This window comes from Antechinus flavipes, chromosome 2 (assembly GCF_016432865.1).
Source record: "Antechinus flavipes isolate AdamAnt ecotype Samford, QLD, Australia chromosome 2, AdamAnt_v2, whole genome shotgun sequence".
Lineage (NCBI taxonomy): Eukaryota > Metazoa > Chordata > Mammalia > Dasyuromorphia > Dasyuridae > Antechinus > Antechinus flavipes.
This window is the reverse complement of record NC_067399.1, coordinates 144,215,212-144,240,667: the sequence shown is the minus strand read 5'-3', so window position 1 is coordinate 144,240,667 and position 25,456 is coordinate 144,215,212. Positions and strand designations below refer to the sequence as shown.

At 39.3% G+C, this 25,456-nt stretch overlaps 1 protein-coding gene across 1 annotated transcript; it reads right to left on the bottom strand.

The window, feature by feature from the left end:
• Positions 1-6,825: 6,825 nt before the first annotated feature.
• Positions 6,826-21,390, bottom strand: RP1L1 (RP1 like 1). Its single transcript, XM_051973580.1, has 3 exons — positions 20,781-21,390; positions 17,617-17,758; positions 6,826-13,910 (listed from the first exon to the last, which is right to left on the bottom strand). The coding sequence occupies exons 1-3, from the start codon at positions 21,387-21,389 to the stop codon at positions 8,425-8,427; spliced, it is 6,237 nt and encodes a 2,078-aa protein (XP_051829540.1). The 5' UTR covers position 21,390; the 3' UTR covers positions 6,826-8,424.
• Between the last annotated feature and the right edge of the window lie 4,066 nt (positions 21,391-25,456).

The window sequence follows — 25,456 nt, the reverse complement described above, 5'->3', positions numbered from 1 at the left end:
CTGGAGACAATACCTTTCTTCTGAAACAAGGGCTCTTATCTTGGGATACAAGGACTCTGAATGTGTATATGAAAAAATTTCAGGAGGTCTGCGAATTTCAGTGAGGAAAAATGATGTCCTTATTTCAATATAATTGGTTTCCTTTGTAATCCTACGTATTTAATTTTTTAAATTCTATATATTATTCTAAGACGGGGTCCATAGACTTTACCAGACTGCCCAAAAGATACGTGAGGCAAAAAAGATTAAGAAACCCTCCTCTAAAAATATAATTTATGGTGGTCATTCCAGGTACTAGTTGGTAGCAGTTTGGTAAGAGAGTGGCTCTGAACCAAAGGCAGTTTGGTATAGGAGAAAAAGTAGTGGACTAGGAGCCAGGAATCCTGGGTTCTACTTTCAGCTTTCAACTGTGGCTATGTAACCTTGGGTCAGTTATTTAATTTGTAAGGGCTTCTGTTTCCCCACTTGTAAAATGAAGGGTCTAAGCTAGATAATCTTTAAATCTTTCATCTTAATTCTGTGAAAATGAATAAGGAATAGAGAATAGTTAGTACTGAATTTTCCTGAGCTATCTCCCTAGGGTCCTTTGCAGAGATAATGAATGGTTAGCTTCTTTTTCACATAGATCTTAGAAAGGCCTCTTTGATTTACAAAGAAAATCATGAGGGGTGTGTGTGTGTGTGTGTGTGTGTGTGTGTGTGTGTAATTGCCAATGCCTTATTCTTTTAATATTGCCTCTTTATTTTCTTTAACACTCTAGGGAACAGTGAGAGACTCAAATCTAACATACAAACAGTCTATAGGTAAAATAGCACAGATATATGTACATCAAAAAAAGAGAATTGATTATTAAATATCCTGTTATTTAGATATATTGAATTTTGCAGTGTCCACTTAACCTACCTAATACTACTTTAATTAAAAGAAGGGAAACAAATATTTATTAAGCACTTATTATATATGAGGTACATGCTAAGTTTTTTTATTACAAATATCTCATTTGATCCTCGCAAGTTTGGAAGGTAGGTGCTATTATTATTCACATATTACAGTTGAAGTAACTAAAGCAAAGATAGGTTAAGTGACTTGCTCAGAATCACACATCAAGTAAGTATCTGAAGTTGGATTTGAACTCAAGTTGTCCTGACTCCATTGGACATATGCTTTTGGTTAAAGTCAAGGAATGCTAGGGAAAGGAAATAATAATTCAGCCGACTAATTTTGTAAGTATAAACAACTTAGCATTTATAAAACATTTTTAAACTTATAAAGTACTATCCCCATAATAATGTTGAGACATAAGTAAGGCAAGTATTCTTATTCCTAATTTATAGTAGGAGACTAAGAATCAGTATTAAGGAAAGAACTTGCCTTATGATCAGGCAGCTATTTAGCGGCTGAGTCGAAGTGGGAGGCCAGACTTCCTGATAACCAGGCCAATACTTTTATCCTAGTTGGTGATAACAGATTCATTTTTCAGCCTTCTTCTTCTGTTTTATGAAAGTCAACACTAATATGAATAAGAAAGGTGTTTGGTCAGCCAATGGACAAAGAGAATTTTCCTTTGTGGGGTTAGGATGGGAGAACCCTATGTGGAAAAAATGGAAAGGCATCTTGTATCTTCTTTTCTTATAATTTTTATCCTGTTCCTCTGGCCAACATGACCTGAAAGAAAGAACTGGATATTATGGGCATCTTCAGCTATAGAAAGAAGGAAGGAAAAAGTGTAGGGAAGGGGAAGCAGAGAAAGAAAAGAGAGACAGAAGGAAAGAAGAATGGAGACCGAGATAAAAAAGTAAAAGAAAGAAAGAAGGAAGGAAAGAAGGAAGAAAGGAAGGAAAAAAGGAAGGAAGGAAGGAAGAGGGGGACTTGAATCTAGGAGACCTGATAACAAATCTCTGCCTTATTTTTTGGCTGCATTTTTCTGGATAAGTCTCCATTTTCTGAATGCTCACCTCAAATGGTGACAATAATTTTTAAACCTCTAACTTCACTGGGTTGTTGTGAGGCACCCATAAAACAACAATATACTTTCCTACTAGTTGATGTTTAGGATCTGCATGGTCATCTAAGTTAATATGATAAAAACAGATAGTTTTTCAATAGCAAAAATCTGTAAAGTGCTTTACAAATGTTATTTTACCCTCACAACAATCCAGAGAAGTAGCTATTATTATTACCTCCATTTTATAGATAAGGCAGATAGAGGTGAAATGACTTGCTTGGAATTACACGAACTAAGTGTGTAAGGTAACTGTTTTGACTCCAGGTTCAGCCTTTCATGTACTTAGAACAATGAATTCAGAATTCTGATTCACTGAACTGTCTGTGTTGCCAAAAATTATCAGGGGGATATTCAGTTTTATAGACCTGTGTGTTAGTTTTATTGTAGATGAAAAGTCAAGAGAAATGACGTACCAGATCCTCTGATTTTATGGCAAATTCTCTAAATCAGAAACAAATCCATAATCATGACAGTTGGCAAATAGTAATATAAAGAATGGTGAAATTTCAGGATTAATGGGGGTGAATCACTTTAAGGATAAGAATCCCCATATGTCTAGTCTGTATAATGAGGTTTTTTTCTATTTGTTCCACCTCTCTCCCATAAACCTATAGTAATATTGCAGTGCTAATGTACATATCATAAATGCTGGTGAATAAGTTATTCTGTATAAGTTCCTGTCTATTTATCAATCTATGTAATGGGATTGAGTGAATCCTGGAGGAAGAGACTACCCTATCCAGCTGACTAATTGGTGCTGTAATGGCAACATGAGGACACATGTCAATGAGGACAGATTTTGAGAAGGGAAAGGGAATGGGCAGGGTGCAAGTTTCATGGTGCCAGGCCATGCCAGTGTCTTTGCCATTCTGAACTCTAGATTTATGACAGTCAGATTGCAACATGCAGACATAAATTCTGTTTTGTCTGCAGCCCATTCTGAAGCTAGAGGGATTGTAGGAACAAGTTTAAAAGCAGCAAGTTTCATTTCCTGGAAAGCTGCAGCAACCCATAAACCCCTTTAACCAGCCCTCTGCTGTATTCTGACAGTTGCAGCCAGGAGATGCACTTTTCTTCCCACACCTCAAGTTTCTATATTGTCTAAGTTGACAATAACTTAATCACAGAAATCCAATCAGTAGTTTACTGAGAACAAATACTAATTATTACCACCCTCAACAGAGATCTTTGCACAGAAGACTTTGTGTAGGAAGGAAACAAACATTTATTAAGAGCCTACTATGTGCCAGACACTGTGCTAAACCCTTTATAAATATTTGAGCCTCATAACAACTCTGTAAAGTAGATGCTATTATTATCCTCTTTTTTATTTTTTTACACTTGAGGAAAATGCTTGAGAAATAGATGTTAATAGCATTTCCATTCTTTCTGTTATTGTTTACTTACATTCTTGTTTTCCTTCTCAGATTTTTTTCTTTCTTTCTAAATCCAATTTTTCTTGTATAGAAAGATAACTGTATAAATACGCATACATATATTGGATTTAACATATACTTTAACATATTTAACATATATTGGACTACCTGCCATCTAAGGGAGAAGGTGGAGGGAAGGAAGGGAAAAGTTGGAACAAAAGGTTTTGCAAGGGTCAATACTGAAAAATTACCCATGCATATGTTTTATAAATAAAAAGCTATAATAATAATAATTTTTTAAAAAAAGAAATAAAGGTTAACTCAAAAGAAGTTTGATTTTTTTTCCCACTTGGGGGAGCTGGAGAGGAGGACTAAATGAAAATTACAAGCAATTTGTGACAGCATCACATTGTTTCTTTATTAACATCCTATATTATTATTATTTATCATTTTAATACTTTTATAAAATGAGGTAAGGTATCACTCAGAGAAAAGACTAGGAGTGGCTAAGTAGGATGGAGCTATGAGGCAAGCAAATTTGATTGCAAAAGACATACAAAAAAAACCATAGTCCTGCAACCCACTAGTAGGAGGAGGCTCAGAGGTGAATGGCTGCCAGATCCCCTGAGAGCCTGACAGAGAGAAACAGGCAGATCACCCTCTGGTGTTGGGTGGTGTCCATAACATTAATATTATTTGGTTTGATATTTATGTGCAGGGCTATTTGAATTCTTGTATGATATTTGGTTATCTTTTTAATGGACATTTTCCCAAATAGTGTATTTGTGATTTTTTTTTCAATAAGAATTTTTATCAAAGATGATCTACTTAAGAACCTGAGAAGCTACAGGATATAATGGAGCTTCCATCATCAGACCACAATAATTCACATTTATATGGTGCTTTCTAGAAACAACTCTTCAAGGTGAGCAGCATATGATTTTTCCTTTATATATCTTATCTTGACACAGTTGTTGGCATATTATGTCCCCTATTAGACTGTGAGCTCCATAAGAGAAAGCATTGATTTGGGATTTTTTTTTGTTTGTTTTGTTTTTTGCCTTTCTTTTTACTTCTAACACTTAAAACAATATTTTCCATATTTTTGTTGTTCATTTGTTCCTTAATCTCTGTGACCCTATTTGAGATTTTCTTGGCAAGATAATGGAGTCATTTGCCATTTCCTTCTCTAGCTCATTTGACAATTGAGGAACTGAAGCAAATAATGTGGAGGGACTTGCCCAGAGTCCCACAACACAGTTAGTAAGTGTCTTAGCCAGATTTGAACTTATAAAGATGAGTCTTCTTAATTCCGGGCCTGGCACTCTACCCATGGCACCACCTAGCTGCCTGTCACATAGAAGGTACTTAATAAAAACTTGCTGACTTTACTTTTAGAGGAAGAACTTGACGTTCAAAAACTAGGATCATTCAGTAGCCTAAAGGGCCAAAATCAGGATTTAAACCAAGTATTTTGACTGCACAACCAGTATAGTGATTCTTCTAATATACAGTCAGAGAATTTCAGCATTAGACAGGATTAATAAGTCATCCAGTTGAACTCATGCCTGAAAAAGGTTTCCCTTGGCAACATAAAAAGTGGGTAGGGGAGACTTTGTAGGGATTTTTAAATAAGACTTTTTAGCAAAGATGATTTGTTTCAGGATCTGGGACTATTAGACATAACAGAGTTTTCATCTTCAGAGCACAATAATTCAAATATATGGTTCACATGTAATATTTATTTCTCTCTCTATATATGTATACATATATAAGTATATGTATACATATATATACATGAATAGATAGAAAGATAGAATAGTACCTGGATTGAATCCCAATACTTCCTGAAGCAATCCATTTCTCTTTTAGATCACTCTAATAATTAGAAAGTTTTCCTTATTTTCTGAGACCAAACAGAAGGAGTCTATCCCCCTTTCCATAGAATGGTCACTTAAATACTTCAATAAAGACACTTATCATGTCCCCCTGAGTCTTCTCTTCTCCAGAATAGACATCTTCAGTTTCCTCACCTGAACTTCCAAGAAGTATGAGCATAAAATTCTCCCTTACTCCCAAAACTATTCTTACCTGATATCATTGGTCTTCAAGATTTATCAAGAAAGATGAACATTTCCCCACATTGAAGCTCTTGAGGTTAGGGAAGACACTAGTGCAAAGCTTTATCATCTTAATAAAGTGACAATTTAGTAGATGTTAAGGCAACAAATATGTGGTCCAGAGTTCCAGAAGAGGGAAGAGGAAGCAGGAGCAATTTTGAATAGCTATAGGGAACCTTTGGTTTTAGAGTTGAGGAAAGGTGTGGGTGAGTCGGCATGAATAAACTTTGAAGTGCTATGTGAGTAGCTTGATGAATCATGGTGTCTAGTGTTATGAATGTTATAAGATCTAGTCTCTTTGTCTATTTCCTCATAAGTAAAATGTAAGATTAGGTCTAAATCTTCTAGTTAAACTTAATCTTATAATATTCTCTTTAAGCATTATATGATTCTATGAAAGCAGTTTTTCAAGGTCCCATGTTCAAACACTAGCAGTTTTGAACATGGGACCTTGAAAAGCTGCTTTTCCTGGCTGAAAAATTATAGTGGAGGGTAGCTCCAGCGTGGATGAAAGGTTCCTTTTCCATCCCCATACTCAACTGCCCTGCTTTCCCTGCTATGCTAACGACGTCTACTGGGAATAATTTTGGATACCTCCTGAGGACAGTTTTGGGTTCCATGCTAGTAAAGGAGGTTGGGGAAAGGTTACATAACAGATAATGTAATGTAGTGGAAAGATCACTAGACTTGATCACTAGAAAGGTCCAAGGTTCAAATACAAACTCTTCTATTTATTATCTCTGTAAGAAGCACATGTCACTACCTGGGATTCGGCTTTCTCCTCTATAAATTGAGATGGTTGGACTAGATTATTTGTCTCTAACTCCTACTAACTCATTTGTATTTCCTAATAATTGGAGTATTTTGCAAGTCTGAAATATATATAATTTTTGCTCCAAGGCAATGTTCATTACAGATACAGAACTATCCTCAAAGTGGGGATGATCTGGATTCAAATCTTGCCTCTGACTGGATGTATGATGCTGGTGAGTTGACGAATTCCTCAATACCCTAGGCAACTTTTTAGGATTATGGGTTATGGAAAGTTGCTAATTTACATTGACCAAAAGAGTTTCTTTGCTCAATATTCCTCTCACCACTAAAATACAGGTTTGAAGCAAAAGAAAACGACAACTCTCAGGAAAAGGCTGTTCTAGTGCATGAAAATCCCTACCAATCCTCAAGCCAAAAGGCAGGAAAGTTGCTTTTTCTCTCTGGGCCTCAGTTTCCTCATCTGTAAAATGAAGATATTTAACTATAGCTTTACGTATATTCATTTAACATGTCCCAAAGAATCACGAACACAGAATTTTGAAAAGTCTGACAAACTTTTTATTAAGAATATCTTATGTAGCTTTCAAATACAATCAAAGAAGAAAGGGTGAATAACAGGCACTACTTTAGATCCAGCAAGATACTCTTACTCCTCCCTTCAAATTTGTTATTGATTATAAATATAGAGTACATATCATATTTGCTTCATATAAACAAATATAAAACTCCACAATAACAATACTTTGTAACGTGGATCCATTACACTGTAACAATAGACCTCCATTTTAATGAAGCTTGGTTGCAAAGTACTATTCATTTCCCTTTGAGCCACTTAAAACAGGATTCTCCCATGATCACAAAGAGAAATAAATGTTCTTTGAGTTAAAAAACAAACAAACAAACTAATTCAGACTTAAAATCAGTTCCTGCTTTGGACGTGGTATATAGCAAGCTCTCTGCCTCTATCCTTCCCTTTGCTATATCCCCAAACTCTTTCCCCTTTGCCATAAATAAATGATAATTGATCCTGGGTTAGGGCTCCATTTGTTCCAGTGAAGACCCCTAGAGGCAATCAGGCAAGGCTTTTTCGTGGACCAGGAAACTATTCAGTTTGATTTTCTCCATTATCCATCAGGGAAGCGCCACACTAGAACGTGCATCACAGTAGTGGAGCTGCCAAATCTCTTTCCTTCATACAAAAAGTTTAAGCCTCAGCTTATTTTGTATGGTCATAGGTAAACTAACTCCAGTTTCCATGGCAGACAAATGAAAGGGCCTGCACCAAGAAGCTGGTAAGAGTAGTCCAAGAAATCCCCCCTCCATAATAGGACTATATATATCTGGGATGGGGCCAAGGGAAAGGCCCTACTGCCAAGCAATTCTTGGGGAGCATACACCCTACCTAGGAGAGGAGCAAAGATATTACCAAAAAATATTTTTTAGATCACATTAGGTTTGTAGGCTATGAATCAACTTTGGACTAATTTTCATTTATATTTTTCAAAAGAAATTTACATTTTTACAGTTCCTCCATATATTTGAATTGAAGTCACCTGTAAGTCACCTCAAATTAGACTCGAAGTCTAATGGTGAGCCCAAGCTAAAAAAATACATATACATATATACTTACATGTGTATGTGCATATGTATATATGTTTTAGTAGTTAAAAAAAAGGAAGAAGGAGAGGTGGAAAGGAAGGGACAAAGTTTCTTTTTCTAGTAAGCTTAACTGATTCTTGGGTACCCCAAATTTACACTTCTGATGAGAGAGTTCTACAATTGAGTTAAATTCTTTCTGTTCAAGTGGTTATGTCCAATTTAGAAATTTCGATGTAAGAGAAGCTCCTTCAAAACCAATAAATGGGATGACAGGATATAGAATTTAGAAATGAGGGAAAATATACTTTTCTGGATTCACTACCTGCCCTAGAGGCAGTTCTTTGTACTACCCTGTGTCATTTTTCTTTACCGAAGGAAATTAGTCTCACTAGGGTTCATAGGCAAAGCCCCAACATAACAAAGCCACTGAACCAGTGAGTAAAATCTAGCAGCTTTCTCTTGTAGAAATTCAAGCAATCTTCATCAAATATATCTGCTTTATCAAGAACTCCTGTAATTTAAGAGTTCTTAGCCAGTCTGTCCTTGTGTTCTAAGTCAGGTTGTCAGTAGACTCCCTTTCTGAACAAGATGATTTTTCATCTTGCTCAGAAAAGGAATTTTCAGGATACATAGTAAAAGCCTTGTTTCCTGAATTAGTTTCTCTGTTTGGTTCAGCCTCTAAGTTTTCTGCTTCTTGACAGTCTCCGTTTGAGACCTCTTTTTCTGAACCTTCCTGTGATATTTGAGAACAGTATGCAATGGATGAGTTGCTAGAGAAGCCTTCTTTATTTGGTTGTGAGCTCCTGAGGGCCACAGGAAGACGGTCGGTCCTCAAACTCCCATCACTTATCTCTGAGTCAGGATTATTCTCTTCAGACATTTCACCAATCTGGCTTTCTCCTGGCCTTTCCTCACAGTTGCTTTCTTGGTCCTCTTGGCTTCCCAGCCCTAATTGTGACTCTGTCTGCTTCTCCACCTCAGCCTCTGGGCTGACTGGCTCTGTGGCCTGAAGTTCTTCAGCATCACCAGATGCTTCTGAGCAGCCATCCTCATCACCTGTGGCTTCTCCCTCTGGGTTTGCCTTTGCCCCATGTTCAGACACAGAGCCAGTTTCTTTCCTCTCACTTCCATCAGCTGCACTCTCTCCCTCATCCTGTTTCTCATCTTCATCTTCTTTCAAGTCGCTTTCAACTTTTTCTTCTTTATCTCCATCCTCACTGTTCTGAAGATCTGCTCCTTCTTCTTCTCCAGTGATTGTTTCCTCATGATTAGCTTCCTGCTCTTCCCTTTCATGCAGGTCGGATTCTCTATCTTTGCTGGATCTGTGGTTTTCCTCTCCTGCACCAGTTTCATCCATGCAGCCATTAGATATCAGCTCTGGTTCGGCTTCATCAACAGCTTCATTACCTGTGTGTTCTCTCTGAAGCACTTTGCTCCCTTGTTCCTCTGCTCCCTCACTCAACTTTTCTTCCTTCTTCTTAAGGAGAATTTGTTGTAGGTCGAAAGCCTTTCTGAGGGGAGCATCTGTGGCTGGTGCTGGGTTCTTCAGAGACATACTGGTTATCTTCTTTCTTATGCAACTATCACAAGGGCAGTACTCTCCCTCACCTTCTAGCTCTCTTAGATCATCAGCCAGGGTCTCACTGGAGGCTAGGGCACCAGTGAAAGCCAGAGAGAGATAACGCTTTTCTGGTAGTTTGTTTTGCTCTGTGAAGGCGGAATGGTTGCGCATGCCCTTTAAACGTCTCCTTCTTTGTTCTGTCTGTAGTGAATTGTCCCACCTAAAAGCTTCCTTGGGGGGCTTTGGAAGTTTCTTCCCTGCCCTAGTTTGGATTTTCCTCAGTTCTTTTTCAATACTCTTTTGTATTCTTTGATTCACCTCATTCTTTAATTCGATAATCATCTGGTCCAATATTTCATTATTCTGCAAATTCCACCTGATCTTGAACTCAGACATAGCATTGACATAATGAGTCATGAATTCCTTCTCTATCTTCTTCAACAACCTCAGAACCCAGAGTGGGTCAGGATCTGGTGATGTGTTCTGGATAATAGACGCCCTCTTTCCTCCAGTCCCTGAATTGGTATTGACCACAGATTGCTCAGCAACGACAACAGCTCCTTTAGCCACCTCTTTTGAATGAGGTTCAAATTCTTGGCCATCATGAATATTGTCAGAATTCGAATCATCTTTACTGGCATTACTAACTTGCTCTGTTACTTCCTCGGTTTTAACTGGAGGACATGAATCTACAGAGTCACATTTTTTGGATGCTTCCTCTTCTTGTATTCCTTCTTCTTCCTGCATTCTTTCCATGAACACTTTCTCATTTTTTGTCTCCTCTGCTTGTTTTTCTTCTTGAATCATTTCTGCTTCTATTACTTCATTTTGTGTTTCTGCCTCTGTTACTTCATCTTGTGTTTCTTCCTCTTGCATTTCCTTTTCTAGCATTTTCTCTTCTTCCATTCCCACTTTTTTTATTTCATCTTCATCAACCATAACTGTGCTACTTTCCAACATCTCTTCTTTCATGTCTTCATTGGCTTCATCCCTGTTGGTTACATCATGAGTGCTGCTTCCTTCTTCATCTCCTTCAGCTGACTGGCCTTCTGTTTTCATTTGGTCATTTGAGAAGGATTTCTTGTTCTCTATATCCATATCGTCATGGCAGGTGATGCTGCCCTGCCTCTTCAGCTTGGAATCCTCCATCTTTTCAGACAGAGGAACACAGTCCACAACACCAGTCACATTCTCTTCTCCAGAAGCAGCAGAGCCACCACCGACCTCCAGCTTGGAATTCTCTATCTTTTCAGGCAGAGGAACACAGTCCGCCACACCAGGTACACTCCCTTCTCCAGAACCAGCAGAACCACTGCTGACATCCACTCCAGAAGAAGATGTTGGACTAAAGTCACCAGTCACTGGAGTTTGCAGCTTAGGGCTTGATTCATCTGTACTGGGGCTACATTCAGTCCAAAGGGCTTGGAAGATGTTTAGAAGCTCCTGGTACTTGGGTGAGTTCATGTAGGTCAGCTGGTTTGTTACTGTCACAAGTTCTTCATCAAAGAAGTGCAGGCTGGCTAGGCAGGTGATGAGCACATGGGCGGAGTGACTCAACTTCCTCCCTGTGCTCTGTGACACTTCTGGCAAACTATTAAAACGACCTAGCTTAGGGCTTTGCTTAGAGCTGAGCAGGGCTTTCATGATCTGCACTGAACTATACAGTGGGCTAGGCAGGTCCTCCATCTTCCTCAGGTGGGTTTTCACTCCTAAGTCAGCACACTCACCTGGACTGCCCTCAGTGACTGTTGCCAAAGTACTAGAAGATCTCTCTTTAGTAAGACTACTTCTTGCCTTTGGGCTAACAGCATCAAGCTGGGGGTTTTCATCTGACGATGTTCCCCCAGAATCTTTCCTCTCTAAGACATTCTCTTGGGCTTGGGCCATCTCTCTGGGAACTTCAGAAGAACAAGTGACATCCAGGTTCTCTTCTGGACCCTCCACAGCTGTCACAGGGCTATCATCCTGCATTTCACATCTCATGAGAATTGATTCTTCTGGAATTTTGCTCAGCCATTCATAAACAACTTCCTCTGGAGATGTGCTGGGCAGGTCACTGAGTTTCATACCAGTGCTACCCGCTGGCTTGCCAACATTCCTCTTTTCTTTGTGAGGTTTCCCTTCTCTAGAATTTTTCCTCGGCATTTTCCTCTCACGACCAGGCGAGGGGCCACCTTTGCTGGCTCTTTTGGCTGTTTGACTTGGGGTGACTGATCTGGAATCAGGTGTGATGGAGCCAGACAAACTAAGATTGTCTTTCTCCTCCAAACTTCCACCTCCCACCAAGTTAGCATTGCACTTGCTATTGCTTGAGGGATGCTTGATTGCAGCATGTTTACTTTTTCTGAAGTGAGGTGTTCCTCTGGGGGGAGTGGGGAGGCTTCTGCTGGCTGCTGAACTAGCCCAAGAGCGGGGTCCCCTGTTGTCATTTTTCCCCTTTGCTGGTAGGACCTGCAGTTTATCACTGTAAGTCCTGTAAGGCTGGGTTCTGCTGGACTGGGAGGAGCAGCTACTTCTGCGGGTATTTGATTCTGCCACCTGAGATTCTTTATTCTTCAACTCCAGAAAAACTCTAGGATGGTCACCCAGGGACTTCTCAATAATACCTTGGAATTCGGAAGATGTGTGTGAAGATCTTGGCTCCAGAGAGCTAACACTGGCTTTCGTGGCTTCTCTAGACTCCTCCTCCAAAGAGTTAGTACTTGATTGGCTGGAATTAGAAATATTCTTTAATTTTTTCTGACCTGAATTATGATTCTGACTAATGGAAGCATCACTGAGCCATGATAAACATTCTAAATAATGAGGAGAAGAAGAGGAAGATCCAGGATCTCTTGCGGTTTGCTGTTTAGTTTCAGATGAACTTCTAGAAGAAATTGGGGTTTGATTGTCTACCCTAAGCTTCTCTAGGAGAGGAGAACTTAACACGCTCCTTGGCAGAGACCTCTCTGGTGAGCCCTCCAAGATGGAGCTACTCCCTCTATCCCCATTGTCCTTGATTTGTAGTTGACTACTTTTACTTCCCTCATAAGCTGTAGAAGTGTGAGAGACATTATGGAGGGATCCATCACTCCTTGGACCCCTCCATCCTTTGCTCCCACTGCCTGCTGAAGGACAAGAAGAATATAGAACACAATTGCACTCAGGGTCACTGAACTCACCATTGATCTCTGACCTGGACATGTTCCGGACAGATCCAGAACTGGTATCCTGTCTCACCCTGCTGTGAGCATCCTCCTTGGCTTCCAGAGCTTCATTCTTTAAGGAGGATGTGCCCACAAGGGAAGCACAAGAGCCCTCTTGAGCATCATTCATCTGAGGCATCACTTGCCTGCTCAGGTCACAGTCTGTGTCAAGGGATGGTAGATAATGGGCCACAGTGGCTTCTCCCTTAGCCTCTCTCACATAGGGACAGAAAGCTCCCTCCTGCCTAGGACTGCCACAACCCTCCGCCACAGGCATCCTCTTCTCCCTGCACCTGGAACATACAGATGAGTCTTCTGTGGCATTCCAAGCCCCATCCTTGAGGCGGTCCAGTGAGTGCGCTTTATTTCCCTCCTCCTCATCTGGTGGCCACTCCCTCCCTGCCATGGGTTCCTGAGTTTTCTGGGACCTCTTCCTGAGTAAGTCAGGCTCTTCACCACAAGATTTACTGTTTTTCCCGAGGAGGGTATAGTCTTCCTCCACTTCATCATCACTTGAAGCGACTGTGGTTAAGTTCCTGTGACCTGAACCCTGGTGCTTTGCGTGGCACTGTAATCTGCTCTCCAGGGTCCCAGAATGACGAGGGGATCCTGCTGCACTGCAGTCCAAGGGTTCTCCACCAGAAATGGTGCAGAGACTGTTCCCAGAAGTCTTTGTTTGGTGGATGGCCTGTCGAAACAATGAGGCCCCTGAGCAAGGAGACTGGGTTACCCAGGAGCTTCTCCCAGGAGCTGCTCCATGTCCCTGGGAAACAAACATGGGATTTTTCCAGATCTCATACTTGGGTTGTGGCTGTAGATAAGAAACTTCTTCCAGCCCTTGGGAATTAGTCTCATTTGGACAAAGGAAATTACCCATCTCTGAAGACCTCTGCACATTATTCTCCCTGGAAGGATGGAAGGCAACTCCTCTGAGTCCTGGTTCATCCCCATTGACTTCCCTGAGATGGGACAGTTTCCTAAGTTGGGTGGACCATTGGAGCATTTCCTCACTGAGGAGTCGGAATCGTACTTTCATTTCCACCGAGAGGCTGCCATCTTTGTTCACATGAACTTTCTTCTCGATGTCATCATTGGGCCCAAAGGGGATGGCACCAGGAGACTTCTCTGAAGCATTGGTGTTGGTTGTAGGGATAGGACTGCCGCTGCTAATAGAGGCCCTAGAGGCATTGGGATAAGACTTCTCCGATGTCAGGGAAAGCTGCCTCAACTTGTTGCTCGATTCAGACCTTGAATGGATGACACTCTTCTTGGCTTTCAGCTCCCAATTAGCTGGCATTTAGTAAAAGTAAATGGAAAAAATAAACAGGGTGAGTGGTGAAGCATCAAAAATGGGGACATGGGGTGGGGTGGGCCCTGAAGAACTATTCAATATAATACATTCTACCTGAAACCCAAAGAGGCTGCACAAATGCTTTGGCTAAATTCACATTGTGTTGTAGGCACACACACAAATAAGAGGCTTCCTTTCGAGCTTAGTGCTTGGAAATCATTAGATTGATGGAGAGTTTGCTTCTTTATATCTCCAGTTCCTAACACAGAGTCCAGTGACTAGTAAATGCTTAATAGATGCTTGTTGATTTATCAATTGATTTTTATGGTGGTATTTATTGCAGTAAGATTCCCTAGGGAATCAAATGAAGAGCAGTGCTCAAATCAAAAGAGTAGCCTGAGCATATCTGGGAATTCCTAAATTCCTTGGCTCAAGCACAGAAATATGCAAATATGCTGTGGTAGAGGAGAAAGCTCATGAGTCAGGATAGCCAGTTCTAATTCCAGTTTGGATGTTAAATAACTGAATTGCTTTTGGGCATCACATCACCTCTGCAAACTGTTTTTATCTGGAAAATGAGGACATTGGATTGAATATTTTTTAACATCATTTCCATGTGCTATGTATAAATCTAGGAGTAGCATGGAGTAGTGGGAAGTGCCCTGGAGCATGCTGTGGGTTCCAGTTCTATCTCTGACACTTCCTGACCTTGTTGCCATGGGGCAAATATCTTAATCTCTCTGAGTCTCAGTTTTTTGTTCGTACATAATGCATACACTGTAAAGTGTACATATTAATAATAGGTAGGATTAAAGTGGAATAAGCAGGAATAGGGGAATAATTTATACAATAACAACAATCTGTAAAGATAAAAAGCTTTGAAAGTATTAGGAACTTGGATCAACACCATGATTAGCCGCAATTCCAGAAGACTGATGATGAAACATTCTCTTCACCTCCACATAGAAAGGTAAAAATTCAGAATGCAGATGTGTGTGTGTGTGTGTGTGTGTGTGTGTGTGTGTGTGTGTGAGAGAGAGAGAGAGAGAGAGAGAGAGTCTATATGTATATATGTTATGTATACATTATTAATACAGGAATTTGTTTTGTTTGACTATACATATGTGTAGTGGGTTTTGTTTTTCTTGCTTTTTTTCATGGGAGGGGTGAGGGAGAGGAAAGAGAAAATGCAAAACTAAAATTTTTTTTAATTGAATTAAAAATAATTTGAAAAGGCATTGGTAGTAAGAAAGATTGGGGAAGGCTTCCTGTAGGTGGGATTTTAGGTGTAATTTAAAAGAAGACAGAGAGGTTAGAGTGAGGAGGGAGAAAGTTCTGGGCACAGTCAGCAGCTAGAGATGGAGCCTAGAGCCATGAGTTGGAGCTTCTTATTCATGATGTGTTCAGGAGACATTGTCCCTGGATATAAGAGTACCTAAAGGTTTGTGAATACCAAACAGATCCTTTTGCATTTGCCCCTACAAATACACTGGCTGAGATCTTTAAAGGTTCTAGCAGAATTCTCTGGTTGACTAGCTCTCTTGTCTAGTATATAAGGTTAGAAATATGGGGAAGAGTCCATTTTATGTATGTTTATAACTTAAACACAATTCTATGTTCCCTGGATGTGTCTAGTTCAAGTCAAGTTCAGACTTGAGGTCTAGGATGAGACAATGCCAGCGGTTTAGGATAGGACTATTACTGTCTAAGTAGCAACCAAACTTGGGACTGGGCAAGGCTCCTCTATGTTCAGTGAATAATATTGAAAAACACTGGCACATAATAAATACTTAATAAATGTTTGTTCCTTTCCTTCACTCAAGTAATTCAGTGCAATTCAAGAAGTATTTATTAAGTATCTATTATGTTCCAGAATTATGTTATGCAAAGAAAAAGATGAAATAGTTTATGTCCTCAAGGAGCTTTCATTCTGTGTGAAGGAACAAGAGTGAGAGGGGGGACAATAATATACATTTATGTAAGTAAAAATTTAAATATATAAAATAGTTATTCAAAATATGTAAAAAATTACAGATGAAATATAGATATGCAAAATTATTTTGACAGAAGTAGTAGCTAGGGAGATTAGGAAATGCCTCTTGAAGAAGGTGGCAATTAGGTTGGTCTTTGAAGGAATGTAGGGATGAGGCAGAGAGGAGGAAAAACAATATTCCATGTCTGGGACACAAGAAACCTGTTCAAAAGTACAGAGAGTAGCCCATGAAATATCATGTACAAGGACCACCTGATAAACTGGTTTATCTGGAATTTAGAGTACGTGAGGAGAGTGACAAACAATCAATCTGGAAAAACAGGATGGAATCAGATTGTGAAGGATTTTAAATGCCAGATAGAAGTTTGAATTTTGTCCTAGAGGCAATAGGGAGCTACTAAAGTTTCTGGAAGAAGAGTGTTTCAACATGAAGACTGACTCAGCTTTGATATTCAATACCTTTTCAGTTCCCAATGAACTTCTCCCAAAGCTTTCTGTTATAGAGGTCTCAGAACCTTTCAGATAGCTCTACATTTTCATCAGCAGCTCTGCCTGGTTTGCTCTCCATGCCCCCCACACTAAGGTACTCTCCTGTTTCACTTTCCTTTTGTGTACTAGATTGGAAGTTCCTTAAATTAGCTTAAGTTCCTACTGTCTTTTTCTTGTTTGTATCCTCAGTGCTTACCACAATGCCTGGCATATAATAGGCACTTAACAAATGTTTAATGAATTGAACTGAAACGAATTGTGCTTTAGAAATATTAATTTTTAAAGGCTCACCTTGATTTTTCTATTTTCATCTAGAAAGAAGATCCTTTCACGTCCTCTAAGGCACAGAGGAGTAATGTTCTCTCTGACCTTATTCTATTTTCTAGTTTAGTTAGGCTTTAGTCTGGATGGAGCAGAGAGATAAGTCATTCTTTCTCTGTCTTTTACTTCTCTAATCTCAATAACTGCAAAATTACTGTCTTAGTAGTGCAGCAAGCAGTTAAGAGATGTATTTTTCTTCTCTCTCCAGCCACGTGTAAGAAATCATTCTCTCCAAACTCCAAAAATATGCAGAGCATTTTTTAGCAGGGATGGAGCAGCTTGCATGTGAGAGCAGACACAATAGGAACTATGGGACAGAAAAAGTGTCTAAGGATGAAGTAATATATATATACACACACACACATGCACACACATACACACATATGTATATTATATATAAAAATATATATATATATATATATATAATGGTTTACTGGCTTCAAAGTATATATACTTTAAATACTGGTTATAAGGATGATGATGTAAAATCAGAGATGATCTTAAAGATTTCAAAGATGTGGCAGCAATGGCCAATAGTCAATTTTCTAGTGCATCCAGTTTTATAAGGGCCTATGACAACAACATATTAGTACTATGTCATGAGAATATTTCTAGAACAACAATTTTGAGGAATCAAGCTTTCCTCATCCAGGAATTCCAAATGTTAATGAAATCAAAGGTCCGGTATCTTTCTCCTACAATGAACAAAAGGGAGCTAGAAGGGAGCTTTGAGATCTCAGAGATCCCAGATCCCAGATTTAGAACTGAAAGATGCCATTAAGGTCATCTAATCCAAACTCTTCATTTTATAAATGAGAAAATGGAGGCCCGTCTGCCCAAGGTCACATAGCAAAACTGTGTATACATATTGGGATTGGAGAAGGAATAGCGCATCAACTAACCATTGCTTTTCTTTGAAGTCAGTCCTGGCAACTTCTCAGGCAAATGTCTCCTGGAGCTTTCCACCGCCATAGGTCTGAATGGCTCTTGTCCAGCACACACCACAATAGAAGGGCCTTGTAGCAGACTCTGTAGGGATTCCACCTGAAGAGGATGCAGATTTCATTAGATGTCATGTCTGTCCTACATTCAAGCCAATCACAATGTTCTTTGGTTGTGAATACTTTTCTTGAGATATTTCTCCTTGTTCCTAGCTTAGAGGAAAGTCACTTCTAAACTGTCAGAAAATAGATTGTTTTACTACTTCTAAAACTGAAGGCCAAGAAACCATTATTTTGGTCACTAGCTATATAAACACAGTCTGGAAATGAAGCTAATTGGTTATTTATTATCCGTACTCATTTCTTAAAGAAATCGCCCCTCCTCACTTTTGCCACTTAAGAATCCCTAACTTCCTTCTAGGTCCCATATAAGTACCACCAGCTCCTCCAAGCCTTCCCTGAATGCCCCATCTGGTACCTATTTCTCTGTGCATGTTTCATCTCCCCCTCCAGCAAAATGTAAGTTATTTTCATTTTTGCCTTCTTGTTTCCAGAGCCTAGTACAATACTTTGTAAATAGGAAGTACTTAAAAGTTTGTCGAATTTGAATTGAGAAGATCTGTGAACCACAGCCTTGTATCTAGGGCCATGCTTCTACTCTTCAAAATCTAAAGGTGTTGATATTATTTTAAAAATTCCAAGGGAATAAAAGATTTCACAGCCCCCATTTGGGGGTCTTCCACTACCTCAATGCCACCATGACAAGGCTTTGAAATTGATTTATTTTCTTTTGTATTTGTTTAAAGCACATATCCTCTGGCCCTTCCCTTGGTGAAGACACAAGGAAGCTGATCTCTGTCCTTTAATTACCTTTCTTAAGGCTCAGAATTTATGCTCATCAGCTTCTGCTGATATATATAGTCTGATACTCCTGCCCAGCTACTTGCAATCCTTCCTCCCATCCCATCCTTAATCTTTCAGGCTATCCTTCCTAGGGTTCATTTTCAGTGAGCAGATTCCTATGTTTGGAAAAGATCGATCTAACTTGGGTGGTCCCTGTATGTCCTCCTGTCTATTAATGGCAAGAGGGTTTGTGTCAGTTATGTGCTTTTCTTCCTGCCTACTAAATCAGAGAAGTGGGCCAGGATCCCAGAATATGGAAGTGCTCGGTTGCCTTTCTAAGTCTCCAGATGAATTTCTGGAGCACATGAATGTGCAGAATTCCTTTTGTTCTTCCTTATGGCGAACAAATATTGCCATTGACCAATATTACCAAGCTAAGACTCTGAAGACTAAACATTACCCCAAGACATAGGACATTAGGCTTTCTAAGGTCATTAATTTAGAGTCCAGTTTACAATGAGGATCAGATTATAGGCAGAAATTCAAACTCCAGGATTTAAACTCAAGCCTTTCAAACATAATATTCTTTCCGCTATAATTCTACTACTAATTAGCTGTGTGACTTCAGCTGCTCACTTTTTCTGTTTCTTCATCTGTAAAACTAAATTGTTGGAGTAGTTCAAGGATTCCTCACCTTTTTGGCCTGATAAAAGTCTATGAACCTCTTGTCAGAATCATATTTTCAAATATTTATACTAGAATATATAGGCTAACAAAGGAAATAAATCATATTGAAAATCATTTTCAAAATATATATTTTTTAAAAATTCAGACTCCAAGAACTGTTCGGTTCTGCAAACATATATTGTATCTAGGATATACTGCAACATATTTAACATTTATAGGACTGCTTGCCATCTTGGGGGGGGGTGGAGGGAGGGAGGGGGAAAAAATCGAAACATAAGCGAGTGCAAGGGATAATGTTGTAAAAAATTACCCTTGCATGGATTCTGTCAATACAAAGTTATTATTAATAAAATAAAATTTAAATTAAAAAAAATTCAGACTCCAAGTCAAGAATTGCTGGAGTAGATGGCCTCTAAAGTTCCTTCCGACTCTAACATTCTTTGGTCCCAGAACTGTTAAGAGTTCATTTTGGATTGCCAACTCTTGGGAATTGTTTAACAAAGCAAGCCTTTTATTCTTCCCTCAATCAGGAGAGTTTTTACCTTGGAATTGTCTGAGGCAAGAGAAGGGTCTGTGACTCTACTTATTCAGCAGGATGTTCTCTGAATGCTTTTTTTTCCCCCTTGAGGTGATTGGGGTTAGGTGACTTGCCCAGGGTCACACAGCTAGGAAGTATTAAGTGTCTGAGATCAGATTTGAACTCAGGTCCTCCTGACTTCAGGGCTAGTGCACTACCCACTGCACCACTGAGCTACCCCTTCCCTGAATGCTTTTGAGTCAGATTATTCATTTATCCAGATAAGAGTGGACCTGTATGTTTTATGAGAGTGATATTGCCCGTTTCCAAACAGCTAACCTTTTCTGAGAGATGCAATGACCAAATAATTCCCTTCCATTCTTAAGGAACAATTCACCTTTTAAACATTTTGTCCTGATAATCCAGGAAATCTGGATCAGAGGGAGAACATGGGGGACACCAATACAAACCCTTTTCTAATTGTGTCCCTGCTAAAGTCTTGCTCTGGCTGCTTATCATGGTGTGGGGGTGACCCATTCTGACATGGGGGTGTATGTCAGAGAAAAACAATCTAGGAAAGCTCAAGTATAGTTCTAGAAACAGAACATATACCTGTCAGTTGGGGCCAGGCTTTCAAAAAGGAGGGAGACTAATGGCCAGACAATTAGGTCGCCTCATCATCCATCATCTTGATTATAGTAACTCATAAAAATCATCTACTAAGAAGCCAAAAGCTTTTGAGACCATAGATCTTCTCAAGTACTACTATCAGACCAAAAGTGAAAGAAACCCAGTTGTGTCTGGGGAAAGATTTCTATGCCCTCTAGAGATTCAGAGGTGTTAAGCAATGAGAGTGAGTGTTCTTTAGCCAGTAGTCCAGTGAAAGTCATAACTTTTGCTTATTTGTCAATTAGCAAATCTCTTTTCACCATTTTGCAAACTTCCTTTGCTTCCTGTGAGGCTTTTTTCTTCTAGGAAAACTCTCCTTTCTAACAAATCAGCTTCATGGACTCTGACAATCCAAAGAACAAGACACTATTCTGTAACTACCAAGGTGCTACACGGGTGTTTACCTTACCTTACTCCCATCGGTATTGTAGAGGTGATTTACTGGGAAGTGCAAAACCTCAGATGCATCGTTGAGGAAGGCCTTTAGGTTCTGGGTATTCTTCAGACTCAGAATCAAGGAGCGCCGAAACCCAATATCTCCATTCTTTACCAGAGTTAACTTCCTGGGGGCATTAGGGCCCTGCCAGGGTGGGGTCTCCTGCCAGCTTTCTGAGTTGCCAAGCCTCTGGGTGGGATAGCCACTTGTTGAGGATGCTGTTGACTGCTTATGTGACCCACCAAGGGCCTTGGAAGGGTTCTTGTCAGAACAAATGTAACAGCCCCCATCTTCCAGCTGCTCCAAAGAGTTAATACAATGTACTCCTTGGGGTGTGGTGATGGTGCGGACACCGAATGATAGGGGAATGTGGTGAGAGAGCTCATCCATGAGGGCATTGAAGCTCTTGAACATGCGTTGGTTGACAACCATCCGAACTCCACCAAAGCGGGGGTCTCCTTTCTTGAAGAAGGTTATCGTCTTGGCTGGGGGAACCTGGGTGACAGTTGTGGCTCGTGCCACCAGTGGAAAGGCATATTCACGGTGATTTTGGGAAGGGGCATCATCCAGAGCGTGGTTCATTCCTCATAGGCTCAGGGAGCTACAGCAAGAAATTAGGGAAAATAGAGTTAGGTACCTAGATCAAATCTAGAAAAGCTTACATTTTTCATTTGCCCAATTCAATAGAAAAGCACCTCTATCCCCAATTATAGTCCATTCTCAACTTCCCAAGGAAGGGAGCAGAACCAGTGGAATACTTTCTACTATAACAACAACTTTGTAAAAATTCACACCTTTTAAAGACTGAAGAACTCCTGATAGCCTTCATACTCCACTAGTACCCTCCTGGTATCCAAAAAAACAAAGAAGCACCAATATGGTAGATGGAGTGGTGGGGGTGGGATTTATGGGAAGTTATAGGCCAAAGTCATATAAGATGGACAAGCATCAAGGATTGCATACACTGATGGGCAGTCAGTTATTAAGCACTTACTATTTTCCAGGAACTGTGCTAAGTGCTAAGGATAGAAAGAAGGGGGAAAATAGTTTGTATTCTCAAGGAGTTCATAGTCTGATGAGGGAGATAAGATGCAAATCACTATTTACAAACAAGAAATAAACAGGATAATTTGGAAGTACAGGAAGGCACCAAGATTAATGAGGCATGGGATTTAGGAAAACTGACAGAAGGTGAAACTGTAGCTGAGGCTGGAAGGAAGTCAGAGAAGCTGGAAGCTGAAGATTAAGAGAGTTCCAGGCAAGGGGGGCAGCATGGAAAAATGTACTGAGTAAAGAGATAGAGTGTTATAGTTGAGGAGCAGTAAATCACAGACCAGTTTGAGTATTTGAGCTTAACCCAGTACTTAGTACTTCCTAAGTGATTAATAAGTGCCTTGAGTATATATGCATGTACATCTCCACTTAGATAGTAGTCTCACTGGGAGGAGGACCATGCCTTAGAGTTCTGTGTTTTGACACCTTCCTTCCTCTCCTACCCTAATCTAGCACCTACTACAATCTTACTTTGCATTTAACAAGTACTCAATAAATATCCACTTAAAATATATTTATAACTCTGACTTGCAAGGACTCAGCCTCTGCTAAAATTTTTCATTATCTGATAATTACAAAAAAAGCAACTTCCTCAAAATAAACAAAAATAAATTGTTCTTTACAATACAGCTATAAACAGTACACTAATGTTTTAATTACATATAGGCTAAAATCATAATATTTAGTTTAAGTGGTGAAATAGGAGAGATAGGCTTGGGGTCAGGAAAACTCCTCAGACACTTATTAGCTGTATGACTCGGGGAAATAACTTAACTCTGTTCACCTCGGTTTCCTTATCTATAAAATGAGCTAGAGAAGGAAATCAGCAAACTAGTTTGGTATCTTTTGCAGAAAACCTCAAATGGGATCACAAAGAGTCGAATACAACCAAAAAAACAGCTGAACATCAGAAAATAATCCTACTTGTTGCAGACATTCAATCCTGTCTATAAACAGATAGATGATGTAGTAGATAAGAGTGCAGGGATTGGGGTCAAGAATTGAGTTAAAATATAAACTCAGATATCTACTACCTGTGTGAATCTGAGTAAATCAGTTAATCTCTGTTTACTTCCGTTTGTTCATCTATAAAATTAGTATAATAACAATACTTACTACCCAGAATTATTGTGACGGTCAAATAATCACTGTAGTACAGTTCTTGGCACAAAGTAGGCACCATATAAATGTTAGCTATAATTATTATTAATTTTGACTGAATTTTCCTTTCTTAATTTGCCCTTTGCCTTTAATAATCTAGGAAGTGACATCCCTCTTTTGCTTTATTCTATGCAAGAGGGCTTTGGTGAAAGTACAAATCACTCAAGTCAGAGACATCCATGTAGAAAACACCAAGAATAAATCTTTTGGGGACAAATCATCTTGCATTGCTCTGACACATAGAAAAGAGTGGCTTTTTTCATTGGCTATGTACTTCAAATTGGTTGAATCTTTAAGTCTGCTTTAAAGACCAACTGAAGAACAGCAATCTCTTCCATCTAGAAGTAAAAAAATACCATATAATTTTAGTTTTTCTTTCTTTAAAAATTATCTCTTACATGTAAAAACATTGTTAATACTCATTTAAAAATGTTTTGAGTTCCAAGTTCTCTCCCTCCATTCCTTCCCTCCCATCTCCTTGAGAAGGCAATTTGCTATATATTATACGTATGCAATCATACAAAATGTATTTCCATATTAACCATATTACAAAACAAACCAGAAAAGGCCCACCAAATATAAAGTTTAAAAAGTATGCTTTGATCTCCATTCAGACTCCATTTGTTTTTTTATCTGATTTCATCATAAGTTCTTCAGAATTGTCTTGGATTATTGTATTGTTTAGTTTTTAGAATAGTTAAGTATTTCAATATCGATCATTGTATAACATTGATGTTACTATGTACACTGTTCTCATGGTTGTGATCTCTTCACTTTGCATCAGTTTGTGTAAGTCTTCCTAGGTTTTTCTAAAAGCATCCTGCTTATCACTTTTTATAGAACAGTTGTATTCCATTGCAATCATATACACAACTTGTTTAGCCATACCCCAATTGATGGGCATTCCTTCAATTTCCAATTCTTTGCCATCACAAAAAGAGCTGATATGAATATTTTGTATTTTCTGTGAATATTTGTAATAAACAGATCTTTTTCCTTTTTTGTTTTGTTCATTTCTGGCATAATTCTGCATAGTTACACAACCCTTTGGGCATAGTTCCAAATGGTTGGACCAGGTCACAGTTCCCAGAATAGTATATCAATGTTCCAATTTTTCCACATCCCTCCAAAATTTGGTATTTTCCTTTTCCATCATATTAGCAAAAGTAATTGACAAATTTGTGTGTCATCCTTGTGCTGGGGCCGTACTAATCAGGAATTCCCTTTGGTAAACAGGGCAAGGTCCACCTTTCTCTTTTCCTTAGACATCTCTGATCTTGAGAGCTGGGCTGGAGATTCTGGCCCTACTTTGCCTGTCCTTTTCAGTTCTAGGCACAGGGAACCAGGAGATTGCACCATTGAGACCTTGCAAGTCAGAGTTCCAGGACAGATGTTGCAGAAGCTCATCAGGGATGGTCTGACAAGTCAGGAAGCTGAGATACAGACCAAGGGAAGATGTGCTCTTAGAATCTGGGGGACTAATGCCATGTAGCTAATATAATAAGTTAATGTATGAACCTAATCTTCCATCCTTCCCAAAGACTGAAGGGGCATGGGAGGAGTATGTCCTGAGGTATCGAGGTGGGAAATGTTTATATATTAATTCTTACTGTCAGTGACTTGAAATATATCTATAACTCACATGGACTTAGAAGGATTCAGGCTCAGTTGGTATTTTTCCCATACTCATCATTGTAATATAATAATTTACCTTTGTAATTACTTTGTAAAAATAATCTGGCTGATCAAATGAAACTGGGAAGCTTAGAGTTCTCAAATTGAGAGGAACACAATTGGCAGAGATTGGCAGAGAGGAAAGCATCCTATTTCCCCCAACCACCCCCTCCACACACACACTCTTGAAGTTACCCAAGAATCCTGGGTGGAAATGTAACATCAGGCCTTCAGGCAATAGGGGCCAGAGTAAGCATTATTATGACTCTATGTATGAAATGACTATATAATCCTCTCTCACTTAAGTACAAGGTGTATATTCAATTTATTTAATCTCTTCCTCTGTTAATTAATCCTCCAAAACTGTTCTTCCTGGAACTTTAAAGTAGAAAGAACACAGGATTTAAGTGTAGTGGGAGGGAGTTTGTTTCTACCCTCTTTCCCCAGCCTGGCTGATGTAATCACATAAAGTAGAGGCATATGATAGAAAAGAGGAAGAGTAAATGTGTTTAAGTATAAAAATGTATCTGTGCCTGTTATCCCTTCATGAGCTGTGAAAAAGCTTTCTTTGAAGGAATTACAGAACAGCTAGCTATTGTTTGACCAAGGATAAGCTTTGCCACTGGCAGCCTTTTTAAAAAAAAGCCAGAGTGCAGAGTCTAGAGACAGATGCAGAGAATTGGGGATAGGAAGCAGCTTCAAGGGAAAATGAACTCTAGCAGCAGAGACTGTGGATTCAAGACAGAACTAGCCCAATTAGT

Excerpts from the sequence above, each read along its gene's own strand:
- RP1L1 (XM_051973580.1), bottom strand. The coding sequence starts at position 21,389 with ATGAACCACGCTCTGGATGATGCCCCTTCCCAAAATCACCGTGAATAT. Across the intron at positions 17,759-20,780 it reads ACAATACCGATGGGAGTAAG|GTGGAATCCCTACAGAGTCT; the intron begins GTAAGGTAAACA and ends CATCCTCTTCAG. Across the intron at positions 13,911-17,616 it reads GACTTCAAAGAAAAGCAATG|CTAATTGGGAGCTGAAAGCC; the intron begins GTTAGTTGATGC and ends ACTAAATGCCAG.